The sequence below is a fragment of the Anomaloglossus baeobatrachus genome, chromosome 4 (assembly GCF_048569485.1).
Source record: "Anomaloglossus baeobatrachus isolate aAnoBae1 chromosome 4, aAnoBae1.hap1, whole genome shotgun sequence".
Lineage (NCBI taxonomy): Eukaryota > Metazoa > Chordata > Amphibia > Anura > Aromobatidae > Anomaloglossus > Anomaloglossus baeobatrachus.
Window position 1 is genome coordinate 391,466,155 of NC_134356.1, and position 20,587 is coordinate 391,486,741.

A 20,587-nucleotide genomic window follows, 5' to 3' on the forward strand; every position below is an offset into this window, starting at 1 on the left:
CAATCTTTGTTTCATCAGTCCACAGGACCTTCTTCCAAAATGTAACTGGCTTGTCCAAATGTGCTTTTGCATACCTTAGGCGACTGTTTGTGGCGTGCTTGCAGAAACTGCTTCTTTCGCATCACTCTCCCATACAACTTCTCCTTGTGCAAAGTGCGCTGTATTGTTGTCGGATGCACATTGACACCATCTGCAGCAAGATGATGTTGCAGGTCTTTGAAGGTGGTCTGTGGATTGTCCTTGACTGTTCTCACCATTCTTCTTCTCTGCCTTTCTGATATTTTTCTTGGCCTGCCACTTCTGGGTTTAACAAGAACTGTACCTGTGTTCTTCCATTTCCTTACTATGTTCCTCACAGTGGAAACTGACAATTTAAATCTCTGAGACAACTTTTTGTATCCTTCCCCTGAACAACTATGTTGAATAATCTTTGTTTTCAGATCATTTGAGAGTTGCTTTGAGGAGCCCATGATGCCACTCTTCATAGGAGATTCAAATAGGAGAACAACTTGCAATTGGCCACCTTAAATACCTTCTCATGATTGAATACACCTGCCTATGAAGTTCAAAGCTCAATGAGGTTACAAAACCAATTTAGTACTTCAGTAAGTCAGTAAAAAGTAGTTAGGAGTGTTCAAATCAAGAAATTGATAAGGGTACCCATACTTTTGCACCGGTCAAATTTTGTTCAAATGCAGATTGCACATTTTCTGTTAGTACAATAAACCTCATTTCAATCCAGAAATATTACTCAGTCCATCAGTTATTAGATATATGAAACTGAAATAGCTGTTGCAAAAATCCAAATTGTTATAAAGAAAAAAGGTTAACATTAATAGGGGTGCCGAAACTTTTTCATATGACTGTATATAATGGAGGGTTAGCCAATCAATTGGAAGGCCTATATGCACTGTATGTGAATCCCATGAGGCTATGATGAATGTATTTTGCTAATGCTTGCAATTGGAAGTGGACTTGCTGCATCTTTGTCAATGAAGACAGATGTGAGCATGTGTGTATCCTGTGATGAGCTCCCAAGGGTCTCCAAAACAGAGCACTCGTTGTCTAGTCTGGTCTGTTAGGATATCCTATCTGTTCAGAAATACTTCAACATGTCTGCATCTGGGTTACTTTTCCAGCTAGATTTGCTGTGGAGGAGTTTTCTTTAAAAACTAGTTCTGCCATCTCATACTTTGATTTTTTTTCCGCTATGGTTTTTATTGTAAGGTTAGTCTTTCCTTTAATAGTTTTTATCCATCTGTATGTACCTAATATATATTGTGAATGTTACTAGTCAGTTATTTAGCTGATTAGCTGAAGGTAAGACCCATGATACTACTTCTTTTGTGTACCGTGAAATGAGTGATTTTTTTTTTTCTGAGTTGGGGCTTCCGTGTTTTCCAGATTCCTTGGGACAATGCTTCCTATTATATTTAGAAACACCGATGCTGAACTAATTAACACAATGAGGATTTTGCATTTCTTTTTTTTAATACTTCTATAAGTGCATCACTGTCAAGGTCCAATGGTAACCAGGTATTTATAAGGGTCTTGGTGGAGAGTACCCTGGTGGACCTACCTAGGCTGCACAAGATTGATCTTCCTACTGAGCGTTAATCCATCAAGACGCTGTGGTTCGAGATCGAGCTAAAACCCATAAAAACAATTAAAAAAAAGACTGAGAAACAGGAGGGAAACCAATCGAGACATGATTGTATGTTAATAAAGTATTTGACAATGTTGGCATTGTTTTCGTTACAAGACTGCTTTTACACACTAATGGAACACAGACCGTTTTTGCATTGGAAGATCCAGTTCGACTACCAACCTCATACTGTATATACCTGGAAAGCAGTCAGCTCAGGAAAGGAGACACTGCAGTCATGCAGTGTCTTCCAATACGAGAACAGTCCATGTTTATACGAATGTGTGAAACTCGCCTAGAGCATAAACTCACAATGTTTGAGTGGGGTGCTACATATTAAAGGGGTTATCCGGCTTCTTTGACTTTTTTTTTTTATTTCCCTATTGGGCTACATTGGGGCAGGTAAGTAGATAGAGACCACTTACCTGCCCCGCTGTCAGCCCCCTCTCCCCCGGCTCAGAGCGGTCATGTGACCGCTCCTGCCGCGATTTTGCTGCTTCCGGTCTTTGCACGTCTACATGGGCAGGGCCATGTTGACATGCAAATGTGGAGCAGCATGTCACCTCCCTGCTGGGCGACTACAGTGCGAGGAGTCACCGCCCCCCTTCCCTGCACCCTCCTACACATTCCCCTGCACCTCCAGTAACCTCCCCCTGCACTGCTGTGGGGTCCGTGATTTGGGGGCGGGGCCTGGCGGCAGCTGCCGTAGTGTCAGCTCCAGCACCGGGCCCCCTGCCCAGGATCGCACATTCAAATGTACCGGCATCACAGATCACCGATGCCGGTACATTTGAATGTGCTGATGAGAAGTCACTGTCCCTCCCGCTGTCTGTGCGCTCTGCAGCACAGCGGTGACGTCACTACTGTGCTGAAGAGAGCACAGACAGCGGACGAACGTGCAGGAGCGGCGGGGACCGAGGACGGGTGAGTATGTACTCCACATGTGTTCCCGATGGGGATGGGGGGGTTGCAGAGCCCTGTGTGTGCGTGTGCAGAGCCATGTGTGTGCGTGTACAGTGCAGAGCCATGCGTGTGCAGAGCCATGTGTACGGTGCAAAGCCATGTGTGTGCGTGTGCAGAGCCATGTGTGTGCGTGTACAGTGCAGAGCCATGCGTGTGCAGAGCCATGTGTACGGTGCAAAGCCATGTGTGTGCGTGTGCAGAGCCATGTGTGTGCGTGTACAGTGCAGAGCCATGCGTGTGCAGAGCCATGTGTACGGTGCAAAGCCATGTGTGTGCGTGTGCAGAGCCATGTGTGTGCGTGTACAGTGCAGAGCCATGCGTGTGCAGAGCCATGTGTACGGTGCAAAGCCATGTGTGTGCGTGTGCAGAGCCATGTGTGTGCGTGTACAGTGCAGAGCCATGTGTGTGCGTGTACAGTGCAGAGCCATGCGTGTGCAGAGCCATGTGTACGGTGCAAAGCCATGTGTGTGCGTGTGCAGAGCCATGTGTGTGCGTGTACAGTGCAGAGCCATGCGTGTGCAGAGCCATGTGTACGGTGCAAAGCCATGTGTGTGCGTGTGCAGAGCCATGTGTGTGCGTGTACAGTGCAGAGCCATGCGTGTGCAGAGCCATGTGTACGGTGCAAAGCCATGTGTGTGCGTGTGCAGAGCCATGTGTGTGCGTGTACAGTGCAGAGCCATGCGTGTGCAGAGCCATGTGTACGGTGCAAAGCCATGTGTGTGCGTGTGCAGAGCCATGTGTGTGCGTGTACAGTGCAGAGCCATGCGTGTGCAGAGCCATGTGTACGGTGCAAAGCCATGTGTGTGCGTGTGCAGAGCCATGTGTGTGCGTGTACAGTGCAGAGCCATGCGTGTGCAGAGCCATGTGTACGGTGCAGAGCCATGTGTGTACGGTGCAGAGCCATGTGTACGGTGCAGAGCCATGCATGTGCAGAGCCATGTGTACGGTGCAGAGCCATGTGTACGGTGCAGAGCCATGTGTACGGTGCAGAGCCATGCGTGTGCAGAGCCATGTGTACGGTGCAGAGCCATGTGTACGGTGCAGAGCCATGTGTACGGTGCAGAGCCATGCGTGTGCAGAGCCATGTGTACGGTGCAGAGCCATGTGTACGGTGCAGAGCCATGTGTACGGTACAGAGCCATGCGTGTGCAGAGCCATGTGTACGGTGCAGAGCCATGTGTACGGTGCAGAGCCATGTGTACGGTGCAGAGCCATGCGTGTGCAGAGCCATGTGTACGGTGCAGAGCCATGTGTGTGCGTGTGCAGAGACATATGTATGCGGTGCAGACCCCGATGTGAGGCTGTTATTTGCAATGCTGTAGTGATACCAGGTCAGGTGCTGGGGAAGAATATACTGACAGGGACTGTGTGTGCAGGGGGCGGGCAGGGGGCGAGGCTGGACACTGGGGAGGGGCTGGACACTGAGGCTGGGCGGTGACAGCTCTGACTGAGGTTTTGCACAGGAAGTGGTCATGTTTGCTGGATCTGAATGTAAACAAGAAGCTGCAGAGAATAAAGGTATAATTCAAGAGGAACAAAAGTTAGAAAACAGAAAATAACAATGTAGGTGTGATTTATATAACAATACAGCACAGATAAACTCAAAAATTTTTGTTAAGCTAATGTCGGACAACTCCTTTAACACACCATCAAAAAAGTAACTATCAACTCTGTGTACAGTAATATGGTGGAGAGAGCAATAAACTTTTGCTTGCCCATTTATGGATTTCCAGAAAATGTTTTTTATCCCTGGATCATACTATGTGATAGGATGAGACAATGCACAACACATGATTGCGAAGTCTTTTGAGATAAAATTTGTCTTCCTTGATCAAAAATTGAAGGAATGTAAGTGCAACATGGACGTTAAAGAAACAAGACCAAAGAAGAATCAACGCCTTTGAAATGGGGTGCTGGAGAAGGATGTTATCAATACCATGGATGGCTAAAAAAACAAACAATTCAATTTTGGAACAAATCAAGCCAGACATATCACTTGAAGCAAGGATCACCAAGCTACGGCTTGACTTGGACACATGAAGAGAGCAATCACTGGAGAAGAACATCATGGTCGGAAAAATAGGAGGAACAAGGCAAAGAGGAAGACCAACAACCCAATAGCTTGATACTATAAAAAAAATTGCGTAGAAGACCCTTATGGACCTATCTAGATCTGCACAAGATTAATCTTCCTACAGAGCATTCATCTATCAAGTCACCATGGCTCGAGATGGAGCTGAAGGCTGTTTAAAGAAAAAAGTACATTTTACTACTAACTAGGAAAAACTGGTAACATATGAGAAGGAACCAACCAGGTACTTAAACTGTGGGAAGGGCCTGACATGATGGGCTTTTTCGCATATACAGTAGCTCACAGTAGCTTTAGCCTTTGGGCTCTGATATGATAGTGCCATGTGGAGACTGTTGTTCTTATGATCATTTTGTTGAGGTGGTGAATACTTGTTAGATTAACCCATAAGAAAAGGTCCCAAAATAACCACCAACATTACAATGCGATGAAATGAAATCTCAGTTCTTGTTTTTCTCATCTCTTAGAGATAATCTCAACAATATAATGTCTCCACTCAATTTGTCCAAATCTGCACTGGTGACAGATTACTATGCAATAAATAGCTTATTCTGGCATCATTTTGAGTTGTAGCACTTGGATATCTGTAAGTGATGATATGGTGGTGTGGACTAACAGATGTCTGGAGAACTTGGCAGTAGACCAGTTGATCTAGAAGGTTATGAACAAGAGGGAACTTTCTTCTTTCCTCTGTTTGTACTATTATTGATACACTAGAAGGTGGCCCGATTCTACGCATCGGGTATTCTAGAATTTACGTATTGTGTAGTTCATGTATGATTTTTGTTATATGTTGTTGTGTGTAGTTACCAAGTGTTTGTGTTGGCGCTGTACATGTTCTGGGTGTTGTCTGGGTGTGACGGGGGGTGAGAGTGGTGTTGTATGTGTGTTGCGTGTGTTGCGTTGTTTGTGGAGCGCTGTGTGTCTGTAGCGTTGTGTGTTTGTGTGTGTGTGTTGCGCGGTTTGTGTGGGTGTGGTGTGTTTTGGGGGGAGGTATGTTTTGTGCAATGTGTGTGTTGTGCGGTATGTGCGTATATTTATGTATGCCACGGTGTTTGTGTGTTGGGTGTTGTGTGTGTGCAGCATTGTCTGTGTGTGTGGGTGTCTGTGTAAGGCCATTATCCAGCCCCATTTCCGTGAGATGGTTGGATTGTCATTGTAAATAAGCACTTGAACCTTGCCTCTCCCCCCATCTCATTGTAGATTGTAAGCTCTCACGAGCAGGGTTGTATTTTTTTCCCCTCTAAATATTGTATTTCTATAACTGTTACTTGTTTGTATATGATCCTCCTGAATTGTAAAGCGCTACGGAATATGTTGGCGCTATAGAAATAAAGATTATTATTATTATTATTATTATTATTATAGTTGTTTGTGGTTCCCAGTGTGTGTGTGTGGTGTGTTGTGCAGTGCACGTGTGTGTGTGTGTGTGTGTTGGGGGGAGGTGTGCACTTCCCATCGTGCTCATCCCCTATGCTTGCGCACCCCCCATCGTGCTCCATCCCCCATGCAGCGCACTCCCCATCGTGCTCCATCCCCTATGCTGCGCACCCCCCATCTGCTCCATCCGCCATGCTGTGCACTCCCAAATGTGCTCCATCCACCATGCTGCGCACTCCCAAATGTGGTCCATCCGCCATGCTGCGCACTCCCAAACGTGCTCCATCCGCCATACTCCGCACTCCCCATCGTGCTGTATCCCCCATGCTGCATACTCCCAAACGTGCTCCATCCGCCATGCTGCGCACTCCCAAACGTGCTCCATCCGCCATGCTGCGCACTCCCAAACGTGCTCCATCCGCCATGCTGTGCACTCCCAAACGTGCTCCATCCGCCATGCTGCGCACTCCCCATCGTGCACCATCCCCCATGCTGCGCACCCCCCATGCTGCAGCATCAGCCTCTCTGCCCGCAGCATCAGCCTCTCTGCCCGCAGCATCAGCCTCTCTCCTCCCAGCATCAGCCTCTCTCCTCCCAGCATCAGCCTCTCTCCTCCCAGCATCAGCCTCTCTCATCCCAGCATCAGCCTCTCTCCTCCCAGCATCAGCCTCTCTCCTCCCAGCATCAGCCTTTTCTGTCCCCAGCATCAGCCTCTCTCCTCCCAGCCTACCCCAGCCTCAGCCTCCCCCAGCATCAGCCTCTCTCCTCCCAGCATCAGCCTCTCTCCTCCCAGCATCAGCCTCTCTCCTCCCAGCATCAGCCTTTTCTGTCCCTAGCATCAGCCTCTCTCCTCCCAGCCTACCCCATCCTCAGCCTCCCCCAGCATCAGCCTCTCTCCTCCCAGCATCAGCCTCTCTCCTCCCAGCATAAGCCTTTTCTGTCCCCAGCATCAGCCTCTCTCCTCCCAGCCTACCCCAGCCTCAGCCTCCCCCAGCATCAGCCTCTCTCCTCCCAGCATCAGCCTCTCTCCTCCCAGCATCAGCCTTTTCTGTCCCCAGCATCAGCCTCTCTCCTCCCAGCCTACCCCAGCCTCAGCCTCCCCCAGCATCAGCCTCTCTCCTCCCAGCATCAGCCTCTCTCCTCCCAGCATCAGCCTCTCTCCTCCCAGCCTACCCCAGCCTCAGCCTCCCCCAGCATCAGCCTCTCTCCTCCCAGCATCAGCCTTTTCTGTCCCTAGCATCAGCCTCTCTCCTCCCAGCCTACCCCAGCCTCAGCCTCCCCCAGCATCAGCCTCTCTCCCAGCATCAGCCTCTCTCCTCCCAGCATCAGCCTCTCTCCTCCCAGCATCAGCCTTTTCTGTCCCCAGCATCAGCCTCTCTCCTCCCAGCCTACCCCAGCCTCAGCCTCCCCCAGCATGAGCCTCTCTCCTCCCAGCATCAGCCTTTTCAGTCCCCAGCATCAGCCTCTCTCCTCCCAGCCTACCCCAGCCTCAGCCTCCCCCAGCATCAGCCTCTCTTCTCTCAGCCTCCCCATCCCAGCCTTCCCCAGGATCAGCCTCTCTCGTCCCAGCCTCCTCCAGCACGCCGTGCTCCTCTGCCGACACTCACAGATCCGATCGCATACACTCACACACACACACACCTGATCGCATACACTCACACACACACACACACCCGATCGCATACACTCACACACACACACACCCGATCGCATACACTCACACACACCTGATCGCATACACTCACACACACATTGACGATATTACACATACGCGCTCACACTCACAACATCCGGAGATACCACATGCTTCTGGCCATGTGATCCTCCGGCAGGTCCTGGAAGCTCACTGCACAGTATCGCCGCCGAGAAGCAAGCGATATCCCAGGATATTGAGTGTGTGGATGCGATGTGATGTGTGTGTGAGGTGTGTGTGAGAGTGAGTGTGATCTGATGTGTGTGTGTATGTGTGTGTGTGTGCTGTTATGTGTGTGCGTGTGTGTATGTTCCGCCGCTGCAGGACCTTGATGCGCTGGTAACTATGCTACCATGGTTACCAGCGTATCTCGTCCCCCGCTTGCACGGGAGCCCAAACCAGCATACGGCGGCAACCCCAGCAATGCGAGGGTATGTGTCGGCTGCGTTGGCGGCGTACGCTGATGTGGGCTCCCGGGGGTACAGTACTCACCTGGGAGTCGTGGCTCCGTGTCGGTCGGTTCGGGGAATGCGTGCGGGGGGCGGGGCCAGAGCGAGCGTGCATTGTGTGAGGGGGGCGGGGCGTTGGCGAGTTGCCAATGCCTGCAGGGTGCCGGGGCGAGAGGCCAATCTGTGGGGGGGCGGAGCCTGGGCGAGCGGCCGGCCAATCCGTGTGGGGGCGCAGCCTGGGCGAGCGGCCAATCCGTGCGGGGGGGGGGGGCCATGGCGAGCCCAGCGGCCAATCAGCTTTGTGTCACCGTAAGGACACAATTTTGGAGCAAGACAGACAGACAGACAGAATAAGGCAATTATATATATAGATAGTTTTATCTGTTGTTCATTAGACCTAGTAACTGCTTTGATATTTCCAAGTGGATTGCAGAACATAGATTACGTGGGTTATTGTGGGATTGCTTGGTGTTTTATCCCCTTGTGTCTGTGGATGTGATGAATATTGAATTGGTCTCTTTATATTGTGTTGGCCACTTGCAAGAATATGAATAATTCATTTGAACCATTATGTTTTTATATTTTGCTGGGTAATTGTATAATTACTAGTCTTAATTTACTATATTGTGGACTGCATTTAAATTCTGGACTCATGGTTTATCTGTCACATTTTGTTTTTAGGGTTTTTTTTGTTGTTTTTTTGCTAATTTACAAAATGTACGTTTAATTGAACTATGAATGTATAGCTGCAGGAAACCTTAGAGGGTTTGTTTGTAGCCGAGAAGGTACATACCAGTAGGTATATATACAATATATAAACATAAAATTTGAGACTATTTAAAGGGACCCTGTCTAGAATACTGTATATAGGTGCCCAGGCCGATCTGTATAACATTAAAAATAAGCTTTTATTATACTCACCTGGGGGCGGTGGGGTCTAATGGGTGTTGCTGGTCTCGGGTCCGGTGCCTCCTCTCTTCCTTCCATCACCGTCCTCCTTCACAACTGTGTGGATGATGCATTCTACATCATCCACACAGAGGCCTCCGTTGCGCTCCTGCAGATTCGCACTTTGATCTGCCTTGCTGAGGGGAGAGCAAGGTACAGTAATGCGCAGGTGAAGGGAAAGGTCAGAGACTGCCCGCACATGCGCACCACAATTCTTTGATCAGATCAAAGTGCGCGTGCGCAGGAGCGCAATGGTAGCCTCTGTGTGGATGACATAGGACGCGAACTCCATACTGGGCTGGGGAGGAGGACAACCACTGCACAGGATAGGAGAGGCGCCGGACTAAAGACCAGCAACACCCAATGGACCCGATCGCCCCCCAGGTGAATATAATAAAGGTCTTTTTTACATTCTACATAGTGGCCTTGGCACTTTTTATACAGCATTCTGGAATGCTGTATATAAGGGCTTACTAGTGGTGGCCGCAGGTTATAAGGGAAAAACCTGGTGACAGGTTCACTTTAAGACTATTGGTAAACTTTGTTAATGTTCTATTTTATTTCCGATGCATTAGAGCAATATAATATTAGTTGAGAAAGCATATATATGCTTAGATTTAGCAGTTGAAAGGGAATCTGTCTCAAGGATTTTGTTACTCAATATGAAGCAGGATGATGTAGAGGCGAGACAGCAATTCCAGTTTTGATAAAATCACTACAGATCTAGCAGTTCTCTAAATGTTTAGCTCTGTATAACCCCACCCACACCACTGATTGACAGCTTTCTGTGTATATTGTGCATAGGCAGTAAGCTACCAATCAGGTGAGTGCAGAATTATGCATGAATATGGAGGACTACATGGCAGCAAGTTTACTAGTCCACTAGTGATGATCTCCTGCTGATAAAACCGAGTTTTTATCAAAGCTAAACCATTGCTGGAATCATGGTCTCTTTCTCTACATTATGATGCTGTCAGATTAGGTGACAAAAACTTGATGACAGATTCCCTTTAATTGTGAGTCTATGGAGTAATAAAAAGGTGACTGAGGCTTTATTGTAATTTATCTGCTATAGTTTACTTTTCACACTAGTCTTCATTAATTAGACATGTTGTAAATGAAAGTATTTCCTCAGACGGGCACATGTAGGGTGGTATTGTATATACTGAAAGCAAGGATTGTTTCATAAATATATCAGTGTCAGAAGTGGTACCAATACACACAATTGCTACAAACAGGCGTGGGCATGAGGAGTGAAAGTGAACAGGTTGTTCCTATATGGCTTTCAGCTCTGGCGTGTTACAACATGACAACTATTCAGTTAAGTATGCAGATCTACCTTGTGATGACCTTTTGAATATATTGTTTCAGAGAAAGAATAACCCTGATTTTTCACATTTATCAAATGCTTTGGTCTGCTCTGAAGGCCTGAAATGCATTTTTATGAACAAGTAAGGGCATGCACACTGTACGGTTGTGCACATCTGCTGTGTCTTGTGAACATTTTATAGACTTTACCATGCGCGGGGGCTCAGTGGTTAGCGCTCTTGCCTTGCAGCGCTGGTGTGCCAATTTTATCAAGGCAACCTTTTCATGAAGATTGTATGTTCTCTCAGTGTTTGCATGGGTTACCTTTTAGATACTCACTTAGGCCACGTGCACACATTGAGTATTTGGTGAGTTTTTAACTCCGTATTTGTAGCCAAAACTAGGAGTGGAAAAATCAGAGGAAAAGTATAATAGAAACACAGGCACTAATTCTGCATTTCTCACCCACTCCTGATTTTGGCTACAAATATTGAGGTAAAAAAAAACCTGACTAAATACTCAACGTGTGAACACTGCCTTACATTCTAAATATACATTAAGAGGTGGATAGGTAATAACTGTTGTTTCGTTCTAACCGCTTTCCACTTAGTGCTTTTTTAGGTGGTGCAGATAGATCCAAATGAATTATATATGCCTATTTTCTGTGACTTTTCTGGTTATTACTGTTACATTGCATTTTAATTGAATTACCAGTTATTCCCACATCATAATACAGAAGGAAGTGTTAAAAGTGTCATAAATAATCCACCAGGTGCTTTGTGTTAGTAGAGCTGAACTGAACATAAGATCATGCAAGGAGAATCCTGTCCGCTATGCTGTATCCCACGTTGTGTAGACATGAGAAGTTGTAGGTTTCTCAATGAATGCTCCAGATGTACAGGCTGTTGTCAGCTGGTTGTAGTGAAATCATTTATTTGTTGACAGGTTCCCAGGAGTCCGACAGCTCACAGTCTGCCAAGAAAGACATGCTGGCTGCACTGAAATCCAGGCAGGAAGCTCTGGAGGAGACACTTCGGCAGCGCCTGGAGGAACTCAAGAAACTTTGTCTACGTGAAGCGGTACTGAGAGAGAATCTTTTCTGACATTATGTTTTGGGTGGAATAGGCTGGGGACAGATGGTCCAATTTAATTTCTCCTTCAATTCCAGAAATAGTAAAGAATCCATGGCACTCACCCTTCAGCTGTTAATCCATAAAAGTCCTCTTTAGTTCATGCACATATAGCGGTGAGAGCAAATATCATGGGCAATAGTATGTGCTATTTATTATCCCACCACTGTATTTGCATAAAATAAAGAAATTGATTATTGTGTCTCCACTGCCATGTATCCACCATTGCCTTATCAAAATGTTGTGCAGTTGTGCCCAGAAAGAATAATGGAGTAGTGTCGACCATTTCATATTTTGAAATGTAATTTCTTCTTCATATTTGATACTGTTTGGTATTTGCAGATCAGGTTTATGGCTACATCTACACACAGTAAACTTTTATTACAAGTGATTACAAACACCTCTGAATTATGCTTACACACATTAGACTTTTATTACCAGTGATTACAAGTGTGAGAAGGAAGTAGAGCAGAGCTCTGTGTCATTACAAACACCTCTGAATTATGCCTACACACATTAGACTTTTATTACAAGTGATTACAAGCAGGAGAAGCAAGTAGAGCAGAGCTGTGTGTCATTACAAACACTTCTGAAATTACAGCTCTCCTTACCTGGCAGTCCATTTGGGGGGAGCTGCCAGTGCTGTGAGAGGAAAGCTGCAAGAGGTGTTTGTAGTGACACACAGGTTTGCACTACTCCCTACACACCTCCTCCACATTGACTGCCTTGAAATTAAATATGCAACAGGTCTTTGTAATGACACTGATCAATTCAACAAAGAAGATGCCGTAGATCACAAAGGAGAGAAGTTATGTCTGTCATTGTATGTCTCACACTGAGAAAGTTGTGTCTGTTTTTCTGGGGGCATTTTGTTTTTGTTTTTGTTTTTTTGTTTGCTTGTTTTTCGCTATATGAAACCTGCTAATGATTGGTTAACATTATGCAGGGGAAAAAGTAACCGCTCCAGAGACAAATCTCTTATCAATTAGAATGTAAATTTTACACGCTAAAATCTCGGCAATAGATATGAGAAATTAAAAAAGAAAAAATAAGAACATTTTCTTCATTTCTACAGCTCTTATTCCATGAACCACACACGCTCAGACTGGTGAAAGATCCTCTTTAAAACAATAGTCCAACTTTTGTATTGAATCATGGGATCTTCAATGTACCTCTGCATTATTTTCTCTTTAAATAAGGATTCATGTTTCTATAAAATGTAAAGTTACTTAATCCCCTCACAATATCCGCTGTACATGTACGGCGCATTTCGGACGCGGGTGTATGAAGTGGGATCACGGGTTGAGCTCACCCCATACTTGGGAGGTAATGGCTGTTTGTTACAGCCAGGACCTGCCGGTAACAAATGCGGAGTGATCGTTAACTGTTAAATCCTGCTGTCAAACTCTGACAGTTGGATTTAACACATGTTGGCATCGGGGTGCACCATTTTAAGTGCTCATCGATGCACCCATGGTGTGATGGCGTGATGCCAATGGGTTGATATGACAGCAGGGGGTTTACTGAAGACCTCCGTGCTTGTCTTAGCAGCGCTCCTTTGAAACCCTGGCTTTGGACGGGTTTCAAGGGAGACAGTGATTTTCACTGTATGAAGCCATGCTATAGCATTGCTGTATAGAGGACTTGCAATAAGATGATCTGACAACATGTACACCGTAAAAACAATTTCCAAAAAACAATGTCAAAATTCATTTTTTTTCCACAATTTCTCCACATTTTGAATGTTTTCCCTGTTTTACACTACGCCATGTGGTAAAATTAATGGTGTCATTCAAAAGTAGGTTTGGCCCTCAAAAAAATGAAGCCCTCCTCATATGTCTGTGTGAACAGAAAGATAAAAAAGTTATGACTCTGGGAAGTAAAAACTAAAGCACAAAAACACGACAAATTGGCCCCATCGTTAAGAGGTTAAGGTCCAATTACTTGCCAGTAGGAAGCAAAATTGAAAGGGACTTTTGATTAATTTCACAACAGGGAATTCTTACTAATTGCTCTTTCACCTATTTACTTTACATTAAGGGATTATTTTTACATTAGGTTGTGTTTAATGTATCTTACTAACAATCACTGTGTAACTGCATCTTCAGATTTAGACTCTTTTTAGAAGATAACGGCGACTCAATCACTGACACTAATACAATATAGAAGACATCCCCCAAATATAAGCCCTAGCGCATTTTTGGGAGCCAAAAATAATATAAGACACCATCTTATTTTCAGGGAAACACAATATTTAGCCATAAATATTTAATTCACCTAGCCACTTAATTCATCAGTCCTGATGTGTCCTAAGTTAATGTGGATGCAAGTTTAATTAATCATCTTTTATAATTATACAATATGACTTTATGCCTCAGTGGTGAAGTAGTGGATCTGAATGTGAAGGCACGGGCATAGGGAATCATTTTCATGTGTGTGTTAAACTGACTCAGGATGGTGAATAGCACAAATTTACAGAATGATTATTTGGTGAGAAAACATTTCAGTGCTTCTAAAGCCTGCTTTACACGTTGCAATTTCGCATACGATATCGTATGCGATTTGCAACGCCCCCATCGTATGTGTGGCACGTTCAATTTGTTGAACATGCCGCACAAATGATTAACCCCCGTCACACTTACCCGTCCATACGACTTCGATGTGGGCGGCGAACGTCCACTTCCTGGAGTGGGAGGGACGTTTGGAGTCACAGCAACGTCGCGCGGCAGCCGGCCAATAGAAGCGGAGGGGCGGAGATGAGCAGGACTTAAACATCCCGCCCACCTCCTTCCTTCCGCATTGCTGGCCGGGAGCCGCGGGAGCTTCCGCATTGCTGGCCGGGAGCCGCGGGAGGCAGGTAAGATCTGTTCAATGTTCCCGGGGTGTCACACACTGCGATGTGTGCTGCCTCGGGAACATTGAACAACCCGACGTGCAATTCGTCAGGATTCAACGACGTGTATGCGATGAACGTTTTAACGTTCAATCGCAATCGCACGTACCTGTCACACACTGCAATGTACCTTACGATGCCGGATGTGCGTCACTTACGAAGTGACCCTGCCGACACATCGTAAGATATATTGTAGCGTATAAAGCAGGCTTAAAGGTGGCTTTACACACTGCAACATCGCAAACGACATCGCTGTAACGTCACCGGTTTTGTGATGTTATAGCGACCTCCCCAGCGACATTGCAGTGTGTGAAACACATCAGCGACCTGGCCCCTGCTGTGAAGTTGCTGATCGCTACAAATCGTTCAGGACCATTCTTTGGGCCTTTGTTTCCCACTGTGCAGCATGATCGCTAGAAAGTCTCAGTGTGTAAAGGGGACTTTACAGCGACTTCGTTAGCGACTTCCCTTTCAAAAAGCTGCTTTACAACGTCCCCAATGACTAGCTAGGTCGTTCTGCAGGTCCGGATCGCTGTTGCGTCGTTTTCCAGGTATGCCTGTTTGAAAGCTCACCAGCGACTCACCAGAGACTTTGTAGCGATCCCGGCCAGGTTGGGATCGCTGGTGGGATCGCTAGAAAGTCTCAGTGTGTAAAGGGGCCTTAAGGGTCAAGGTTTGGAAAGTGCCTTGGTTCAGTTTAAGGAGACTAGTGAATTGCATACCTAATTACTTAGTGTTCGTTAAAGTTTTTCTCATCCTCCTTTTCCCTACGAGGAATGTCAGGAATCATAATCATTTCCTGTGAGAATGCTTTAGTAGTGTGGGTGGAAAGCTAAGCAAAGGCAATTGATGAAGAGTGACAAGACCTTGAGTAAAGGGATTATGTTATCTTTACCAATTAATTCTACTTTAAAAGAATTGAGAGTGCTTGAGGAGAAAATGGCTTTGTAAAAATATTGCTTTAATTATCATTTTTAGCATATGGGGATTACAATTTGATTTGAAACAGTTCACATTGACGTTATATATTTAAAAAATAAATCCAAAAAATGGGGCAGCACATCCAATATGGTGAAAAAAAAGTTAGGATCCTTTATTCATCCAAACCCACAGGATCATAACACTTTTCTTCACTACTTTGGATATGCTGGGAGATAGACTACTGAGCCGTTTTCCGTAATGGAGTTGTGCATTCAATTAGATTGTGCTGCCATTTTTTGGATTTTTCTATCATATGTCATATGAATGATATTATTCTGGCAATGTATATCATTAAATGTTATTCATTAAACCAGGTGATCATTAGAGTAGTTAGAAACAATCTATAGTTGCATCATATCAGCAAGTCAAATCAAGATAATAATGCTGACGACTATTTAACCAAATTTATGCAGCTGTTTTCCCTGTAAGCTGGTTTTAGACAAAATGGGGCACCAACTGCTAACATTATATTATTATTATTATTATTATTATTATTATTATTATTATTATCATCACACAAACATTTAAGTTGTATTTACAGCAGCCAATTTCAGACCTTTAAACTAGAGCAATTGACTATAGTAAAGTTATCCAGCGCTTGTGTATATTCCTCCTCACACAGACTGACAAAGAACAATGGGTTTAGAGCGATCACTAATAGATCATTCTGTCCCCATACAGATCATGTTTTCGGCAGCACATCCCCTGTTTATGTGACGCCCTGGCCCATCAGGTCGTCACAGGGTATTGTGCAATCTGCCCCTCTGCATGATATCCACCTCCTCCTTGGTTACGGGTCCCTGACCTTTGGTGTTGCTAAGAACAAGCCACTCAAAACCCTAGGAACACTCTGCACCACACCCACCAGACACACCAGTTGACAGCCTGAAGGGAATAAGGTTGGCCACTTGGGGGGTTGGTTAAAGGAAGGTCAGGAGTGTTAGGGGACAGTCAGTTGAGGAGTGACTCTCAAGAGGAGAGGTCACAAGGGAGTTGAGCAGTGACTCTCAAGTGGAGAGGTCAGGAGCTGGGCTCCTCGTTTACTAGGTGGCAGACGTTGGTCTGGGCCTGATAGGAGCTGGACCCCGGTCCCAGGGGATCATGACAAGGGGCACGGACTGTCGAGGATGACAGCCGGTGGCCTTGTGCCATCACCGGGCAGGGGCCAGGGCACAACGGGGTACATGGACCCCAGGCCAGAAAGTAGCTTCAGCCGTCCTGGTAATTCACCCAACGAGGATGGAGCCTTCAAGATCCGTTCTCCACCCATTCCAAAATCTGGGTACTAGCACAACGAGGGGGATAGGACTTTCCCACTGCATAGTCCAGAAAATCCCAAGCGTGAACCCTGAGAGCAAGCTCACTCAGTTAGCCATACGGGTGAGCGGGACCCCTTTAGTTTTAAGCTGAAAGGGACCAACTACAGAAAGAGGTGCCAGGGTCACAGGCTAACAAGCAACACCAACGGGCACGGGATTCAGGTGTGCGCCCTCCCTGCTGCAGCGGCATCAAGAACTTTGGTTTACCACGGTTGTCAGCGTTATTGGACTGAGTGAGTACGCAATTAACCCTTACCGGCCTGACGGCACCTTCCCGTCACCATCACAGAGTCCCGGGGCATCCCCCTACCCGTGGAGGGGCTGCCCACACCATCGCCAACGGGTACTCCCAGCCGCAGCGGTGGAACTTCACTCTTACCACACACCACGGGTGGCGTCACGAACTTTCTACACCATCCCCTGTACATAGCCCCACTTTATTTGAGTGGCCGCACGACCCCCGGGTCCGGAGACCCCTCGAGCCACCGCGGATCCGGATCCAAGCAGCCTGGCTGCTGACGCGGGGGGCGGCACATTTACACCCGGCGATGTGCTACGAAGAGCAATGGTCCTGATTCATTAAGACTATAATTGTGAATGCCAACCCGAATAAATGAAGCCACTGGAGTAATATTCACCAAACTCATTAAAAGGCGCACAGCACCTAACGAATTAGGAATCTTATAAGTCTCGTGCACCTCCAGAATAAATGTACAAACAGACACACACATGTATATACACAAAGAACATACATGCATATATATATAAATAAATATAAATACACAACAAGAACGACCATCAGTACATGACTGTGGCGCCAGAACCATGAGCAGTACATGTATACAGCACCAAGCTTAGTACGGCAATGAATTGTAATGTCAGGTCAGCCCCATATATATTTTTATATTACTTGAATCTACAATTCCCTGTATGTCTTTACCAATGTTAAGGAGGTACTGCAAGTTGTTGTTATCAGTCATCATCATACTGCGAGGATCATACAGGAATCACAGTATTGATGAGAAGCAGGCAGTATCACAAATCAACATCTACATGCAAGTACCTTATTGATGACCTCATCTCAGATTGGAGTTGTTCCCATCCCTTTTGTCTCTATAGCGTACAGATGCCATAATGAGATTTTACTCTCACAGCTTTTCTCTCCAGATTTCCCTCTTCTATGTCTTCAGCAGCACTTCCAGACATAGTGCCCTTAAAATAAAAGTATTTTGTACAAGAAGCCCTCATGGTACTTCTTGTACAAAATATCTACCCACACTGCCCCTGTGTGTAATATTCCCCATACACTTTGCCTCTCCATAATATTGCCACACACACTGCCCCTCTCCAAAATGTGCCCCCACACACACTGCCCCTCTCCATAATATCCCCCCCACATACTGCCTCTCTCCATTGAATCCTCAACACACACTGCCCCTCTCCATAATATTTCCCACACACTGGTCCTCTCCAAAATAGCCCCCCAAACTGAACTATTCCATAATGACCCCCCCAGACTTCCTGTTTCCATAATATCTCACCCATGGTACAACTCTGCATAAAGGTCCCCACCCTGCTCCACATTATATTAAGCCTCCTTCACCATCCCACCAATTGCTTCATAATGCCCCAATTTGCTCCATATTGTCACCCAATGTCCCATTAAGTACCCCATTGCCCCTTAATGTCCCTTGTAAAGTAACACCAATCCTCCCCCACCACGGCCCGCTCCTCCTGGAGCACTTACCAGTGCCCGCTGTGTCCTCTTTACCTCTGCAACCCTAGTGCGTACAGCAGTGGGATGATGTCAGGCGTGTGCTGACCTCATCATGCCACTGCATGTCGCTTCAGTGACTTAGGAGCTCTCCTCTGCCTCAGTGCTGGCACTGCACTGTTCAAATGTATTCGCATGTGAAATAGGGGCAGGGTCTCCAGGTTCCTGCTCGCCCTAAGTCGTGCAGGCCTGAACCTCGCAATGTTAAGTACCCTTGGTGAGATCATGTTCCCTTGACCGTGACGTGACCAAAGGTCTTTCTAGAGCCATAAACTCATAATCTGCAGTGTTAATACAGAACTTCTATTATCACTAGTTTGTGCTTAAAACGCTGGGGGTCTGTCAGAGAGTGGGGACACTGGGCAGCTAGCCAGTTTGCCCGCCCCTGACGTCGGCCCTATTTCCCTGCCATACAATTTACAAATCAAGACATATTGAACGTGATTGAACTTGAGTCTGTTTTTCAACTATGCAACTAAATCGCTTGGGCTATGGTAGTAGAAGTCCTCCACTAATATTTTATTTCTCCCCTGCTGCAATACATCGAGCTGTATATTGGGACTGTTGAAGAAGAGGGCAAGGGTGTATGTGCCCTCAGTGTGGGGCCACCAACAACCAACTCTAGCTTGGCTAAGATATTTCTATTTGGGTCTAGGATTGTGAACTGAACCTTTGCTCCAGGTGAAGGAATACCTAGCTACAACTTTGCAGCTATACGTAATCTATTTTAGTTTGTTGCTTCAAATGACCCCTAGATTATTCAGTATTCAATATTTAAAAGTTAATACAACATTCTAAGTGGTACCATTTTTCATTAAATATGCATTATAATCAAGCAATGTTGACATATTCTGGAGAATTATTTAATATCTCAGTCCTATAATATATTAAAGGTTTTGTCATTTCATTGTAGGAACTAACAGGCAAACTGCCAAGAGAGTATCCATTAGATCCAGGCGAGGAGCCTCCTGCTGTTCGGCGGCGAATAGGAACGTCATTTAAACTGGATGAACAAACACTACTTGCAAAAGGGGAGGTGAGTCCAAATGGGATGTACAGACGTGTGTCTGAGAAGGCCTATGGGGCTCTGGCAGAAGTAAAAGATAATGGAAACCATACTTGCTCATGCAAATGGGGGTATTGAGCTTAATGGGAACCTGTCGGCACACTTTACATATGAAACTACCGATATGCCTGTATAGACACACCTACTCCGCCATAATACTACTTCCAAAACATGCTAATAGGTTCCATCCTATTTCCCTATAATTACACTTTATTTTATTGGTAATAGACATTTCGGTGTCATAGATGCACTAAAGGGTGCTTTACACGCTGCGACATCGCTAACGATATATCGTCGGGGTCACGGTGTTTGTGACGCACATCCGTCGTTGTTAGCGACATCGCAGCGTGTGACAGCTAGAAGCGACGATCAACAATCGCAAAAACGGCAAAAAATATTGATCGTTGACACATCGTTCCTAATCATAATGTCGTTGGTGTTTCATTCCGCAGGTTGTTCGTCGTTCCTGCGGCACCACACATCGCTGTGTGTGACACCGCAGGAACGACGAACATCATCCTACCTGCGTCCACCGGAAAGGAGGAAGGAAGGAGGTGGGTGGCATGTTCCGGCCGCTCATCTCCTCCCCTCCTCTTCTATTGGACGGCCATTTAGTGACGTCGCGGTGACGTCGCTGTGACGACGAACGCACCTCCCCCTTGAAGGAGGGATTGTTCGGCGGTCACAACGATGTCGCTGAATAGGTATGTGTGTGTGACGCTGCCGTAGCGATATTGTTCGCTACGGCAGCTATCACCACATGTTGCACGAACGACGGAGGCGGATGCTATCGCTCGCGTCATTGCTAGTAATCGCTAGCGATGTCGCAGTGTGTAAAGCACCCTTAAGCTTTAGGTAAATTATCTATATACCTATCACATTTGTTTTGTCCATGTTACTGTGTTTCTGTACAGCCTTTGTCGGTTGAACCTGATTTGTGGATGTTCTA

The 20,587-nt window shown here is 46.1% G+C and overlaps 1 protein-coding gene across 8 annotated transcripts in view; it reads left to right on the forward strand.

Annotated features, from left to right (window-relative positions):
* Positions 1–20,587, forward strand: part of FRMD4A (FERM domain containing 4A) — a 720,232-nt gene that overhangs the window by 663,314 nt on the left and 36,331 nt on the right. For all 8 annotated transcript variants that reach the window (XM_075345253.1, XM_075345255.1, XM_075345254.1 and 5 more), the window contains 2 exons: positions 11,421–11,554; positions 19,486–19,608. In XM_075345253.1, coding sequence (XP_075201368.1) covers positions 11,421–11,554; positions 19,486–19,608 — 257 coding nt within the window. The remainder of the gene's footprint in view (positions 1–11,420; positions 11,555–19,485; positions 19,609–20,587) is intronic.